At 40.5% G+C, this 16,412-nt stretch overlaps 2 protein-coding genes across 2 annotated transcripts; both read right to left on the reverse strand.

Moving 5' to 3' along the window:
* Window positions 1–7,452: 7,452 nt before the first annotated feature.
* Window positions 7,453–10,027, reverse strand: snrpd2 (small nuclear ribonucleoprotein D2 polypeptide). The gene is made up of 3 exons (XM_041045466.1): window positions 9,915–10,027; window positions 8,554–8,733; window positions 7,453–7,895 (listed from the first exon to the last, which is right to left on the reverse strand). Coding segments are annotated over exons 1-3 (357 nt in total). The 5' UTR covers window positions 9,917–10,027; the 3' UTR covers window positions 7,453–7,720.
* A 4,126-nt stretch (window positions 10,028–14,153) lies between these two features.
* Window positions 14,154–15,377, reverse strand: foxg1c (forkhead box G1c). The gene has a single exon (XM_041047134.1). The coding sequence runs from the start codon at window positions 15,375–15,377 to the stop codon at window positions 14,154–14,156; it is 1,224 nt and encodes a 407-aa protein (XP_040903068.1).
* Between the last annotated feature and the right edge of the window lie 1,035 nt (window positions 15,378–16,412).

Raw genomic sequence — 16,412 nt, forward strand, 5'->3', positions numbered from 1 at the left:
ATGAGGAGCGGGACTACAGCAAAACCAGAACTTCTCCTCTTACACTTTGAACCGGTTCACCGCTGTGTTTCTGGAGATTAAACCTGTGTGTCTGCGCCGGACTCTCCTCCGCTCCCTTCTTCGGTCGGTCGGTCGGTCGGTCTGTTGGTAGGTCCGTGCAAATTCATTGGAGTCTGGCCCAACCCGCCAGCTTCCAAGTAGGCTACAATCCCACGACGCGTTCACGTACGCCTCGTACAAAAAAAACCCCTTCCACTCTAGAGTGTGAGCATTTTTCACTTTCAGTGACTTTTGTTGTGGGTGATTTATTTTATAGGGACTGAAATTATAACATGACAACCAGCGTTGGGCAGTAACTAAGTTATTCAGTACTGTGTCCATAAGTACTTTAGTTTTTTTTTTTTTTTTTTAATACTTTTACTCCGCTGCATCTCAGAGGGAAATAATGTAGTCTTTACTCCTCTACACTGAAATGGTAGCTATGGTTATTCAATGAATGGAAATATATCTTATAAAATATGCTGCATTGTGTTTTGATAAATTATGCAACTCTTAAGTAGTTAAAATGAGCTCACCCTCCACCAGTTATAATTACCACTAATAATATAATCATGTAATACTCACAAGGGCCATTATAGTGCTTTTGCTACTTTCTGTACATTTTGATATTAATACTGTGATACTTCTACTTAAGTAGACTTATAGCTGTAGGATCAGAGTATTACAGGGTTTTACATATGTGTGTACTTTTATTCAAAACTTTTTTTTGCCACTGTTGATAACAAAGTATTTCAATCCAGCAGCAGCAGCTGTTGAAGCGGGCAGCATTTCATCCAAAGCACATCACCAAATTGTTCCAGTTTCAGTAAACCTACCGGTAGCCTCTGTAAAACACCTAAGCCTAGTTAACACTTTCAAAGTCAAAGTGAAAACCAGAGTAAGCATTGCCCAAGCAATCTAATATATATATTTAGCAATCTAAATATATTGCTCACTCTGTCATGAAGCAGCTCTACTTCTTCTTGTTCTATTTTAGGCATTTTAGGTGCTTGAATGTGTGGCCTGTTACTCTAAATAGGTTTTTAAGAAGTTTATTTGCTTGCATCTCTCTGGAGCAAATGTCACAAAGTTCTTTACAATAATTGCTAAAGTGCAATAGACATAAAAATGAATGGAAAAATAAACTAATGCACACTCAAAACAAGGATATCTTCAGCTCATTTTGAAGATTTCCACAACCTCAAAGGCATGGCTTGGTTTTAGGTTTAACAAGCCCTGACTGAGATGTATGCTAATATGGGGCTCTAGTAACTCAGTAAAGTAAGTGGTTGTCTGAACTCAACGATCCGGCTACCAGTGAAAGGTAGAAATCAACACTTTTTTGTTGCCCAGTCAGATGAATAAACTAGTAGTCAATGGCACTTTTTTTCGGATAATTTGAGTTTAATGAGATTTTTAAGAAAAACTTGTTAATGTCTCAACATGGCATCAATTTCCACGGATGTTATTGTTTGATGCTGTGTATGTGCCAGAGTGGTCATATGAGCTGGTACATAACTTTGCACACCACAGAAACAACTAAACATGCTCTGACTCTTCATCCATGTGCTTAATACATCCATGCACCATATGAGCTAGCTGGACCCAAGTCCTGTAACGAAAGGGCTAAAACACACACACACCCTCTTCTTTGCATCTTTACAACATGGTTCCCAAATGTATGATCCACCCCTACATATCACATTTGGATAAACTGGGGTGTCACAGAAATGTCATCCATTGAAAATTGCTAGTTGAAACATGTAATTTCCATTAGTACCTAAAGGCAGCATCTCATCCAACCCAGTGGCCAAGCCAAGCCCTCCACCTCGCCCGACTGGCTGCTTCAAAACTTCAGGTTTTTACTAGCTACTGTTGCTTTTGTTGTTATTCCTTAGATAGACTTTCCTTAGCATTAAATTAATTTTATTTTCTAGAATAAAATACATTTTAAAAATGAATAAAAAATAGACCGTTTGGATTTAAAGCATCGATAATAGCACTAAACTGTAGAACTCTTTTAAATAACCTGTGTGAAATGCTGAAGTAAGAGTTTTTAATTTTGTTAACAATGAATGGAAAAAGAAGTTAGACACTTCACATGGCCCAGTTTTCAACACTGAGATAGTGTACACACTAAAAGCACTCCTTCTTCCTAATGGGGACAGAAGTAGAAGAGAGGATGAGAAAGGAATGCATTACGTCTGCATGGCATGTGTAAACATCCAGAAAGCCAATATGCCTTTAGTCTCACTACACACACACACACACTCACTCCTCAGACACACAAGCTGACTGCTCTGAGCAACTGTTAGTCTGGTATTTTTTTTTTTTTAAGCCATGTGTCCCCTGTTAACTCTGCTGTCTACTCAGACTGTCCCAGGTAAACCCCAATTCCTTTTCCATCGCAGCAATTTTGGACACCACCTCCTGTGTGAGCTTGTGCTTAAGCATGTGTGGAGGCGTTTGTGTGATTTGTCTTGGCTGTTTTTCAAAATGTCAGCCCTGTTCCCAGAAAGTGGCCCATAAAGAACTGGAAACAGTCATGCAGTAATTTTAGGTTTCTCCTCCTACCACAGCTTTATTTCCACCGCTTGACGTCAGGCGGTCAACACCATCCACAGCTGGCAGCCTGACAGAAGAGACCAGCGAGGTGGCCTCCATGAAACTCAGAGGAAAGTGGTTACAACAGGTGTTCAGAGGTGCTGTTCAAGTTGAGATGGAGAAACCGAAATATGGGGCCAAGTGGCAGAAGAAGCACAGAGCAGCAAGATTGTGACAAAGTGGATGTGCTTGGTGAACCAGGCTGAATTACACTTATACTTACTGTATCTCTCTCCAGGACTGTGAGTTTGTAGAGAAGCTATTATGTAAACAGACTGCACATCTACTACATCTTATATTAGTGAGTCCAGGACTTGTTGAAGCATTCAGTCCTCAGGCAGTGTCTGAAAGCCTCAGCCTCCACTGTTGGTTGAATAGCAGACGAAGAAAGAGAATTATACAACTGAGCTTAAGCCAAGGGGGAAAAAAGTGTTAGCCTGGATCCTGAGATTGAGATTCAGTATTATCTATTCCAAAGTTTGGTAGTTCTCCTTTTTTTTTTAAGGAAATAAAAAGCACATGGAGAATGTGTCAGGTATTTTAAGTCTCATTCCACCTCTTTTTCACAGAGAAGGAATGTGACTGGAGGAGGGTGAAATCTGCAAACGGGAGGGAAACACAACTGTTCACTAAGAGGTCTGGGCCCAAGGCCAGCCAAGCAAAGGGCAGCAGTAGGATTTTAGAGTCGGTCCAAGTGACATGTCCTGAAATGTAGGCCTTGAACTCCTCCTCACAGGGCAAACTGGGACCATCACACACTGACAAAGTGTACTGGGTTTCTATCCTCACGGTGGAGAGTATGAAATGAAATAGGGACATTTTCTAAATTTAGAATTTAAACTTCTGGTTAATTTCAGTACCAGAGCTTTGTGCTACGTTATGTAATGTAAAAATCTACTTCAGATGATAAATATCAAAATGAAAAAGGCCAAAAAAAAAAAAAAAAATCAAATATCTTTAGATTAGATGATACATTCAAGACTCAGTGAATGTGTTCCACTTTTCAGGACTGTATGTTTGAATGGGATGGATTGTAAGTCAGGCTGGAGCATGGTCTGTTTGGAAACCAGGTCCATGACTTTTATAATCCACTAGATGGCAACATAATCGTAATATACTGCAGACAGATGTCTGCTTTAAACACCTCACTCTATAGTGAATTAGAAAACTTCCTCTAACTATGTGATGTTCCTACATTTTCTAGTGTTGTGTAATCAGTGTGAAACTTTTATACTTTTTATTTTTTTATTAGTGTTGATGCCTCTCCTGCCCAGGTCTCCCTCAAAAAGAGTCACAACAGACCTGTGAATCGAAGATAAAATTAAGTTGTTTAATTTATTGTCTATTAAACTACAAGCAGTATTTTTGTTTCAACATTAAAAGGAGAAAGGGTAATTTATGGTTTAATCTGTAAGTAACAGAGCATTGCAGAAGATTGTCATCAAATTTATAGCATTGAAAATAAAACTAGGTTTTATGCCTCAGGCTTGAAGCTATACAGTTGAAGACATTTAGGGAATTTGGGAGGTTTACATGACCTCAGAGGTAGTTTCTATTCTTCTTTTACACACAGATTCACAAACATTACACATAGTGAATTTTCCTGATTCTAATATTGTTATTGTTAATATTATTGTAGTTTAAATATCTGAAAATATGTCTGTTTTTAGGCAAAATGCTGAAAGGGTTGTAGTATTCTCTACCAGCTGCCGGCAACATGGATGAAAAGTCCTCCATTTGCTAAGAATACTGAAACAGCCATACAGTGGAATCACGACAACAAACTCTTTCTGAAGAAGACAGTGTGACATGGTAAAAAGCTCCAAAAGAGCTGGTGGACCTTTAGTTGAGATTGTTTTGCCAGCTGCTGCAACTAGAGTCAAGAATCAACTCACTGAGCTCAACACTGAAGGTAGGGAGATAAAATCCATAGAAAAGTTCCTTGAAAGTTGAACCTTAAAGGGAAATATATGATAAAATGTGGGGAAAAAAAGATAAGGTTATTTTTAATCAATGTAGTCTTTAGTTGGGTGGGATTTTCGGGGAAAATTTGGCCTCATGACCTCAGTATGGAAAAAAAAAAATCCTGGCTATAGCCCGTCCAGGCCAGGAACACAGATTACCACACACAATAAATTATCAGGTAGCCTAATACTAGTCATTGTCTCCAAGCAGATGTTAGTAGCCTAAATGAAAATAGGATTATAATTTTAATTTAAATAATAATAATAATTATTATAACCTGGTGCCAGTTTTGCCCACTTTCCTTCCCACAACAGCGGTGCTTGTTTGTAAATAGGCCCGGGCCACACGCAGCAGCAGCAGCAGCTCGATACACCCGATCCCTCTTGTTTTGGCTGTCAGTGAACGTGTCACTGCAGTTACTGTCATTCACACTTAAAGAGAGATGAGTGAAGACAGTGTGTGTGTGTGTTTACGGAGCTGATACCCTCTCCTCCTGCACCTCTTCTCTCGCCTCCACCTGGCCTGGCCGGCTCTGACACCCGGACCGCGGCTCTGCTTGAAAACAAACTGCGGCGGCGGCTCCGGTTACCTGGTCCCGATCGATGCGCTGCAGGGTGTCGCGTTGCTCGGAGGGTTGAGTATCGATGCATGACCGATCGCTATCATAATCACACTTCCCCCCTCTTATCGCTTACCTACTGAATAAAACATCTGCCTTCCTGCTCATGGATCTCTCACCGCCCCCTCACACCCACCCGCTCCTAAAATCTGGAGGGAGATGGGACCTCTTGAAGTGTCTTTGAGATGAGTGAAGTAACATGAGAAAAGCGCATGATGATACCCAACAAATGAGGTCCCCAAAGTTGTTTTTATCGCAGGCATCTCCAAATAGACCCACCACTGGCACTTTGTCCCAGGACGCTCCAGCCGAGAGACTTAAAGTCTTGAGATGTGATTTAGTGTCCTCACCAACATTTTGGTGCTCGCTGGTCATGTCAAACAGTGCTGAGGACAGCCACAATTCAAAGCTGTTCCATACAACAAGCACAAAGCTGGTTCAAGACTTTTTGAGACACTATGCAGAATTTATCTGGGGGTCCAGAGGGAGCCACAAAGGCCCTAAGAAGCTGCTCAGTTTGCTTGATATGCCCAATCAGAAACTGAGCTGGGGATCCACTGGTCACTGACATCTTTTGTAATTCAGCATAATTAGGCTGCACTATTCCAGATTCCAGACACTATACAATATACAAACATGACAAATTATATAATGAAAACAGGCTGGCCTACGATACTTTCACATGTGAGGGGGTCGCTGAATGATTTGATGAAAATGATGGGAATCCTATGCTTTGGCCTTCACCATCCACCAGACCTCAACCCACTTGACCACCTGTGGGAAACTTTAGACCAACTTCCAGCATTATCATCAAAACACAAAATGTGAGAATATCTTTTGGCAACATGCTGCATGCATCCCTCCAGTGGAGGGTCAGAGAAGATCTCTGAAGCATTACAGCTGTTCTGGCTCATGGTGATCCATTGAGGACATACCTTCAGAGAAGGAGATAGTTCTTTCATCTTTACACCTTAATGTGTATTTAAATTCCTTTACATGCAGAAAACCAATAATAAGGATGAATTTAGTTAAGTAATTAATCTATGAAGGATTAAGAGCCTTCAGGGGCTGCCATGTTTCCTCATGCTTTGAGCTGCCTATGCAAAAACTTGTCAGTTTTCAGGCCCCTGCAACATGATCTCGCCCAAAGTTTAATTGAAAGTCAAGATTTGCCTGAAGCGTGAGTACAAAAGCCACAGTTACATTAGTCAGAAAGGTCATAAAAGGTCACGGCATTTCAAATTCAGTGCTCAGTCCTCCTCCCTCTGACCCAGCAGGCTTCACCTGAGAGCTGTAAATCAGTGAGACCTTGCTGCCCACACACAGATACTCCACAGGTGCTGGCCTCAGGCACACGGTTAACGGTTAACAGTCAGAGTAGTAATGCGGTGAGTAATGTTAGGTATGAAACATCAGATATCAAGATGTAAGAACAAGAGAATACTGTAGCAGGAAGGAAGGAAGGCGACTTCACAGTAATAAGTTCGATTTTATGAGAGAACGAGGGGTGCGTTTGCACACAAAAAAAGCCTTTCAGGGACTTGGACTCTAAATGTAAGGCCTACAGATAAAACCAGAGGATGTAAACACTGATTCACAAATTGATGCCGTTCAGCTTTTCAAAAAAATTGTTCAAATACACAGACAAGCTTTTTATTTACTCACACAATCAAAATCCCAAACACTCAACCACTAAATCTGAGAGCACCAAAGAGCAGAGGTTAGGTGCCAACTGTTAGAGAGAAGAAAGGCGAGACTAGCTGTTCGGCTATTAAGACAATTAACAAAGTGGTCAGGAGGGGCCGAGCGGTAGAGAAGGATCAGCCTGAAATGGAGAGAGAGATGGGGGTGTGAAGTGACAGTCAGCACATCTGGTCTCATCAATAATGCAGTGAGCCTTTAAACGGCAGTTTGTCGCATATTGAGCGCTGCTGACTGAAATCAAGCCCGACACCTTAGATGTTGTCAGGGGAGAGTGAAAGGGTGACAGTGGGAGTGGGAGCGGGGGGGGGGCTGGCAAAAAATACCCAAGAATTTTTTTTTTTTTTTTGCCAAGGCCTTCTACGATACATCTGATGCAGTGTGTGTTGAATGAGCAAGTCAAGAGAAAAATATAAATGTTGGAGATTCAAGTCTATAGAGTTATTATCAAACTAGCCTTAAATCGTGTTTTAAAAGCAGGGAGAAACTTAGAAGATTAAAACAAGTAAATACCTGCACCACTGTGGAATTTATTCATCACTTTTATTATTAAAATGAAAAAGACAGAAGACTTTTGCAGACAAAGCAAAATCAGGCAGTTTTATGCCTAATCGACTCTCAAAAAACTAGAAACATCAATTTGTTGACACTATATTTCTGTCTGAAGAGTGAATGCGGTGATCCAACAACGAAAATCGAAAATGAAAAAACCTTACATTAATGACAGTCCCCTGCCTTCCAATCTCTCAAATAAAGAAAAAGAGCTCAGTGACTGGTTCAGCTATGAGCAGTTCATTTTCCTGTGATCAGAGGATTTCTCAGCACGACGATGACAGAGTCGCCCCTGAGGAACATTTTAGAAATGTAGCGGTCCTTATTCACGGGCTTAGACTTCTTCTTTCCCTTCCCACTCTTGGGAACTTCCGTCCACATCTCCTTTACATTCTCCAAGACCATGTTGCAGTGCCTGCAATGACAGTGTGGATGCTAAATATTACAATATAATGCTATAGCATGTGTAAAATTAACCTGTGATGTTGCACAGATACTGGTATACAGATGACTGATTTTCTAATATTAAGAGCTATAGAGTACTTTATTTTAACCACAATAGGAGCGTTGTAATCTTTTTTCAGTAATTATCAAAAGTTCAAGGGATAAATTTAATTCCTCTGAAAGCTCTTGAGATCAAATTTTGCTGTTTTGATACTTGGAGAAAATATCCTGAATTATACAAATCTGTGGATTAAATGTGTCTGAAAATACTGTTAAAAAACAAATACATATATACATACGTTATACATTTATAAATATTTAATTTTAAATTGTGTTCAAGATTTTTAGATTTCTGCATTTACATAAAGTGCCATGACAACATCATCAGAGCAGATAAAATCCACTAAAGGAAAATAAGCTCACAACAAAAATTCAGATTGTTGATATCAGTAAATTTATCATCCCTTTTTAAACATAACAGCATATTTAACAAATATAGCAATTACAGAAAACAAAACTGATCACATTTCAAACCATCCACATTTAGAAAAGTTTAACATTTAATGTTTGCATAAAAACAAACTTTAATCTGATACCATGCAATCAATCCTGTTCCATAAACTCCTTACCTGTCAAAAGCCTTGACTCTTCCGAGCAGCTTCTTGTTGTTGCGACAGTTAATGAGGACCTGTGTGTTGTTTTTGACTGACTGTGTGAGCACAGACAGGGGGCCAGTGTTGAACTCCTCCTCCTCTCGTTTCTGCAGCTCCTCAGGGGTCATCTCTGACTTGGGCTTTGTTAACAAACTCCTGATGAGTGACACACACATAAAAAAAATCAATAAAAATGATAATAACTATGATCAGAATTGCATGGCGCATTCGAATGATAGAAACACTGTCAGTTTATTTGTGATATTAAACCAATTAGGTATTATATTTTAATAAGGACTTTAGTAACTTTAGTCTGCCCATTATATTCTTGACTCTTGATTACTCATTAAATATACGAAATGTCAAAAAATAGTGAGTCTATGACACAGTGTTCAGAAAATTTTCTATTACGTTAATGGATTGCACTGATATTTGTAGTAGGCCTTTCCCAGGAATCTTTCGTCTCTCTTGTTGTTCTTCTTTTGCTTTAGCTAAATGGTTGTGTACCAAATTTAAGAACAAAATAAAGTTTCAGTAAACATGATACTAGCTGGCAGCCTTTAGTGCTACTACAGGCTGCCAGCTATCTAACAAATGTATAGACTTGGACCAAAAACACAACCATACTGGTAAACTGGTTGAAAAACACAGTAATAAGCAACTTTGATTTAAAGTGCTGATCAGAAAAAAGAATTGTTAAGCATAAAAAAAATTATCAGGATTCAAACTTCTGCCCTTAAAAATATCAAGGAAACATTATCACTACAACAAAATTATATGCAGACTCTTTCTTTCTATGTGCATTATGTTGATTATTGTGGCTAACAGGCAACTTCCTATTAATACATTAGTCTTGTCCTAAAAACGAGATAATTAGCTTCACTTTTTGGCAAAGACTGTAAATCTCACCAGAATATTTATTAAAGGTAGTGAAAGTTTAATTAATCACAAACAGGAAAACATGCCCTGTTTGAGCTCACTCACTTCGGAGCTCAGTGCTAGCATCTGGCTGTTTAGCATATAGCACATAGCAATGCTATTGTGTGACTTCTGACTCGTAACTTTTAAACTTAGCATCACAGCAATTTCGAAAGCATGAATTTGACTTTTTCCTTCTGTTTTTTATTGAAATAGTAACACACCACCACAACCTGAAACTACTTAGAATGATACAAAACACATACAAAGGGTTTATCAACTGCAGCTAATCGGCCTCGCTAGCTAAAATACCAAGCAGGTTAGCATTGTGGCTAATGGCTCCTGCGACTCACAATTCCGGCTCTGAGACTGAAAACGATCATTCTCTCAAAGACTGCCTGGCCATCATTGATACTTACATGGCTGCTGATTTACAAAAACAGTTTTCTCAGTATGTGTCCCGCTCGTCTCCACCGCTTGCCTTCGTATTTGCAACGCTTCACGCGTGGATCAGACTGCTTCCGGGTCAACCAGTACGCGCTTCAACGTGCTGGAATAACAACCGGGTTATTACCTTGCCCCTAAAAATGCATCAAACACGTCAAATTATGATTTTCTGTACCTGATGTATATTTTATATTGTAGGGTGCTCCTAAAGGCTGACAGTGGTGAAGAATAATATACATGTATTAAAGAACTGGACAATTTTGAGGGATTTGTTCTCTAGTATTTACATTTTATTCTGCTTCACATTTATAAGCCATTACATTTCAAAGGCAAATACTGTAATTACAAAAATTATTTAACAAATTTGCAGATAAAGCAAAAAAAAAAGAAAAAAAAAAGCCAATATTAGCAAAAACTAACCAATGTTAGCTTTGTCTTAAGCATTCTCTCTTTTGCCCCAGGGCAATACTTTGTTGTTCTGCCCCTATTAAAAAATAATTCTTATGCTTCTGCTCTTTTAGTGTGTGGGATTCATACTTTATATACATTCACAGAGTGGGTTAGGGTTAGCCTCAGATCTTCGTGGCATGGATTCCACAGATTTCTGTTCTTGGTCAGAGAACTGGAACCCAACATAGCCTTCTGCTGTTATTGTCCATCCACCGCAAGGCTGGACGTGTTGTTCATTCAGAGATTCTTTTCTGCTCGCCACAGTTGTAAAGAGTGGTTCTCTGGCCATTATCCTCTGAACTCTCTCATCACTACGGTGTTTCCATCTGAAGAGCTCCTCGATGTTTTTTGTGTCTAGCTCCATTCTGAGTTAAACTCTATACACTATTGTGTGTGAAAATCCCAGGAGATCAGTAGTTTTACAAATACTCCAACTTGCCTGCCTGCCACCAACAATCAAAGTCACTAAGATTCCATTTTAAAGTTCACATCATGTTTGATGTGAACTTTAACTGGAGCTCCTGACCTGTATGTGCATGTGATTTTGTACATTGCTGCCACATGATTGGCTGATTGGATAACTGCATGAAAAAGCACACAGGTGTTCCTAATAAAGTGCTCAATGAATGTACATTAACTGCACAAGCCCTTTCTGTTACAGAAATTGTCACAGGAAGAGAGATGGCAGAGGGAGTAGCCACAGTGATACCGCAGACCCAAACAGGTAAGTCTTTGTTTTGCTCTTTAACGCAACAAGAATGAGGAGAAAGTGTGTGTGTGTGTGTGTGTGTGTGTGTGTGTGTTTGAGTGTGTGTGAGAGAGAGAGACAGGGATGTAGGCTACACTATCTACACAGCAGCAATGAGACATTGAGAGATTGGCTTTCTGGCAAGAGACAGACAGACGCCTAAGGGTGTACAACCCACCCACCGTATTTCAAAGGGTGGCAGATCTACCTGTGGAAGCCACTTGCTGCAGATAATGGCGGTCTGTGTACTGTTGAGAGAGGTGAGCATGGGGGATTGATTTCCAGAGCTGTACTATATCTTTATGAAGTACACCTAGTACAGCCAAAAGACTTGCATCTTAAACTGTGGAGCAGCAGGCCTGTAAAATGAGCTCAGTGTGGCATTAGCCTATGTGTGGTGGGACTGCAGTAATCTGAAAACATGTCTGCAGAGGCCCAATTAAGAGAGCAGAGATTAATCCACAACCATTAAATCAGATCGGCAAGAAGGAAATGTGATTATTATGAAATAACTGATAATGTGGTGGATTAAAGTTCAAATGTACTTTGTTTATATGACTGTGGCCCAAAGAGCTGCTTTCTGTAGGGACTGTATGACAATTCTTTGGTGGGTTGGTGGTGGTGGGGGGGATTATTAACATTTTCTTTAAACTATCACTGTGACTTAGAAAATCTACACCCTCTACAAATAACTCAAAACTATATTTCTGACAAAAATCAAAATGGTAAATGTAAAAGTAAATAAATAATTCAATTCCAGTTCCTCACTATTTTTAAAATAGTTGTTAAATTAACAGTTAGATATTCTAACTTTGTGTAAATGAAGCCAGTCTGACTGTGTATCAATGACATGATGCTAGCGTTGCATGGTTAGTCATGTTGTTTGCTGTGCTGTTGGTAAGCTCTGGTTTTGTGCTATATTTGCACTCTTTGGTTTTAGGCTTAGATCCACTTCTATTCTCAAAACTGAAACTTCAAAACTTCAGAGGAAACCATCTTATTAACCATCTTATTATTTCTACAGCCTACTCAACCTTCAGCACATGATGGCAACAAACTGGCATCAATTGTGTGTGTGTGTGTTTTTAAGACCCAGTGAAACCATATGTTAGCAGGGGTTGATTCATAGCACCGTGGTTATTAGTACATCTGTCAAAGGAAGCTGCTTATTTATTACACCAACAGTATCTTCTTACTCCTGCCTCAGGGTATAAAACTCTACTTCGCACCATAAACCTGTTGATTCACAGCTCTGCCCCCACGCCTCCTGCTCTCTAAGCTGCGATCACAATTACTCATGCCATGAAAATATTATTATCTTCATATCTATCTCGACCGTGAGTTTGCCAACAGTGAAGTTACCTGATCCAGCCCAGTCTGATTTAACCACAGGCGACTGTGGCTGTGACTGGGGCTTGGTGAGGTGACGGGCCGGGGTCTTTTATATATATAAAGACTCCTTTGTTTAACGGAGGCAGTCGTCCAGAAAGCTGCTCTAATCTGAATCCGCATGCTGCACATCTATGTTTTTTTTTCTTTCTTTTATTAATTTGTGTCTCAGGGGGAGCAGTGACGGGGAGAGGTGAGGGAAAGTTTAACAGGCAGTGATGTCAGCTCCGGGTGAAACACGAGACAGATCAATAAGATCAGCGTGGCTGGAAATGTCATGTCTACCTGTTGAAGTTACATCACAGTCTGCGCTCTGTTCCGACATGATGTTTCCTCCACACGCTTTCAGCTGCACATTTGAACTGTTTTAAAAAAAGAAAGAAAGAAATGAAGTGGAGAGGGTCACAGCATGTCCTTAAAAAGGCCTCTATTTCATTTTTTAAAAATACTTTAAAACAATTGATTTAATCTATCTATAGTTCTTGTGTGGGCTCAAATCTCCAGAGTGAGACATTTAATAACACAGCCAAATAAGAACAATCAACAACAGTATAGGTTTAATGAGGTGAAAAGAAAGCACAATTAAAAATGCATTATTTATCGTTTAATTACATGTAGGCTAATTAAAATAGGAATGTAATATTTTTTTAGTTGCAACATTTACGAAATCGAAGACAATAAGTGCAGCAAATCAGCAGTTTAATTGTCATTTAACATTGCATTTTTACTCATACTGTACACTTTTCCACGTTTTAAAACAATTTCAACCTCCTTGGATTGAAAATAATTTCATTAACATTTTTAAAAACTTAAGGTACCTAGAAGTTTTTCATATCAAGTTGTTCATATCAGAGCCAATATGTAACTTCAGCAACATCTTAATAGCTTTTAAAAGTGCTGGTTAACAATGCTGGCTAAAATAAATCACTCCAGACTGAGTGATCATTTATTTTTGTTTTATTTTGTTTCATTTTTAAAGCGTTTTTTTTTCTTTCCTTTTTTTGCAGTAGATGATTTCATATGATGGCATTAGGCCTAAAACACTGACATGCGCGCAAACATCTCTTCAACTACTACACTGACATGTGCATACACATATGTGAAAAATAATTCATTAAAAACCTTGACATAAGTGGAGAACATTGTTTTTTTTTTTTAAACTTGAAGAATCAGCGAACAGGTACGGGCCAAGTGGTCGTCCATTACATTGTTAAAAATGACCCTGTCCCTGGTTACACTGATGATACACTTTGAAATAACCAATGCGCAAATACATGTTTTTGCACAGTTTTGGAAATGAAATTTTGTAAGACGCTTACAAATGTTGTTTATGCGTAAAACTAATCTTTGTTAATTTGACACAAATGGCACAACACGCGTCCTGATGAAAATGATACAAGTACAGTGCAAAACATTTCAGTTCAGGTATCTTAACACAAAGATTTTTTTAGGCAAATACTGTAGCGTGCTGTTCATTAACCAGGCTTTTCATAAACTAAAGAAATTCCAGTTTGCAGGTTCTTTCGTAAATGTGATACTCTGGCTGTTTATTTGCCATCTTTGTTAATCTAAATTCTACAGTTACATTTTAAATCTTAAGATATGGGCTATTATGGCTGTTACTCTATTTTTCTATATTCCAAGTCGAAGAAGGGCTTGAACTGATCTGAGGGCAATAATTTGGAAAGTCATTACAGCATCCTCCGAGGTCTGAGTGGCCGCTCTTGGATAAAAATTGTCCCGGAGACGTCTTGGTCGTTGCGCACTCCTCCTGGCACGGACTAAAAGTTGCGGTACATGGTATTTGATGCGAGTAAAAATAGCTGGCTTGTCCGGAGATCATGTTAAAAGAACACGGATCCGACAGCGGCAGTGTGCATGCAGGGATGGATGCGGAGAAAGCGGTGCAGGCAGTGCCGATCTGATGGCGGCGGGATTGCGCGCAGCTGACTCCAATGTAAGACATCTCCTGGTGCGTCTGCACGAACCGGTCGGCGTCTGTAGCACTTGCTGCACTCAGCCGGGACCTCTGTGAGACAACCGATGTGGCGTGGTTGGAGAAGCGAGGATGAGCACTCAGATAAGTCCCTGCGCCGAGGTGGGTGCGCACTGGTGTTTGCAGAGGCAGAAACGGTGGCACCGGCCAGTAAAAGGAACCCGCTGCGGCCAAGGTCACGCTGGTTGCAGTGCCGGAGGACATCAGACGACCTGCTCCTCCTCTTTTCAGTGCAAGCTTGGCTCTGGTGCCAGACGCGGCCCTGCGCCGGAGCTTCCCTGACGTGCCGCCTATGAAGACGTCCTCACTGCAGGGGTCCAGCATCCAGTAGTTGCCTTTGCCTGGGTCGTCGTAGTGGCGCGGCACTTTAACGAAACACTTGTTCAGACTCAGGTTGTGCCTGATTGAATTTTGCCACCCTTGTCTGTTCTGTCTGTAGTATGGAAAGTTGTCCATGATAAACTCATAGATGCCGTTGAGTGTGAGCCGTCCCTCCGGGCTCTGGCGGATCGCCATCATGATGAGCGCGTTGTAACTGAATGGCGGCTTCTCAGGTTTGCCGCTTTCCTCTGCTCCCCCGCTTTTCTTGGATTCTCCCTTATTTACTTCTCGTTTTCCACTTGCAGGCACCGGTTTAGTCTCCACCTTAGCGCACTGCTTTGGGGTTTCGCAGTTCTTTTCATTGTCAAACTTTTCCTCTTGATTGGGTTTCTCTGGATGTGCGGAGCGCAGTTTCTGGGACGGAAAGGGAGAGTCCTGGTCACCCATCACCCCCTCTCGTCTCCACAACAGGCTGCTGATGCTGAACGAGGACTTGTGGAAAAATCGCTCCGAAGTTTTCAGATCCTCCATCTCAGAGGTTTAACCTACTCCCAGTTCCTCAAAGTTGTTCGGTGATCGGAGCAGAGCGAGTCACTGAACCGACAGAGCAAAGATGCGCTGACTCAAAGTGGTGAGGAGCCAAAGACGCACGGGCCAGACAGCGTGACAACAAATGCGCATGATCACAGCAGCTCAGGGCTCGTTACCTACAAAAAGTAGTGGATTACTTCGATACGGGATCTAAAAGTGAAGTGTTTCGAAGTGAAGCTGACTGGTTCCTCATTTTAGAAAACAGAATTACTCACTTAAATCATAAAGGTATTTAATTATTCTTCTTCATACAGTGAAAGCAGTAAGAAGGTAATGTAACTCGTTAAAATGTTTTAATCGCATCGGTTCTTCTAGTAAACTCTGCAGGCAACGGAATATGTCTCCACCACAAATACACAAACACACACACACATGTTCCTGTGCCTAGAGACGCACAAAATCGGGATGACATGGGTGTGCTGTCAATCTGTGTGACTGATCGGTGAACTCTCAGGCTCAATTATAACACTTCCGTGAATTATGAAACTCAAACCTCTCACACGCGCCTTGCCCCCTGGGCTGGCCTCATCGTTCCCTTTTTTATCTGTTTCCCTCCGCGCTCCTTCGCTGACACCATAATCTGGCAAAAAATACCGATCAAAAGAAAGAAATAGATGCAGCCTGAATGATCTCGTCGGAATGGGCTTCGACAAACACGGAGTAAAAGGCAATGGACAGATGAATGTGTTAAACGAATAGGGAATAGCGAATAGGGCAAAATGGTCCCACTTATTTCTAAGCCTGTTATTCCAGGATTTTACACAAATGTCAATATGGTGAAAACGCACCTAGTGCCAGAACTTATCAGCTGATGAAATAAAAATTAAAGTGCAGACAGAAAAGGCCTGGGCCCAACATCCCGTCATAGGGGGCCTTAAGCTCTGCTGCTTCTTTTATTGCCACGTTGTTTTGTGGTAATCTGATCAATATTAAACTCCTTTGGGAAGCCCGCTATTCAAGAACATAACAATATTT

Source organism: Toxotes jaculatrix, chromosome 9 (genome assembly GCF_017976425.1).
Source record: "Toxotes jaculatrix isolate fToxJac2 chromosome 9, fToxJac2.pri, whole genome shotgun sequence".
In the NCBI taxonomy this organism is placed as follows: Eukaryota; Metazoa; Chordata; class Actinopteri; family Toxotidae; genus Toxotes; species Toxotes jaculatrix.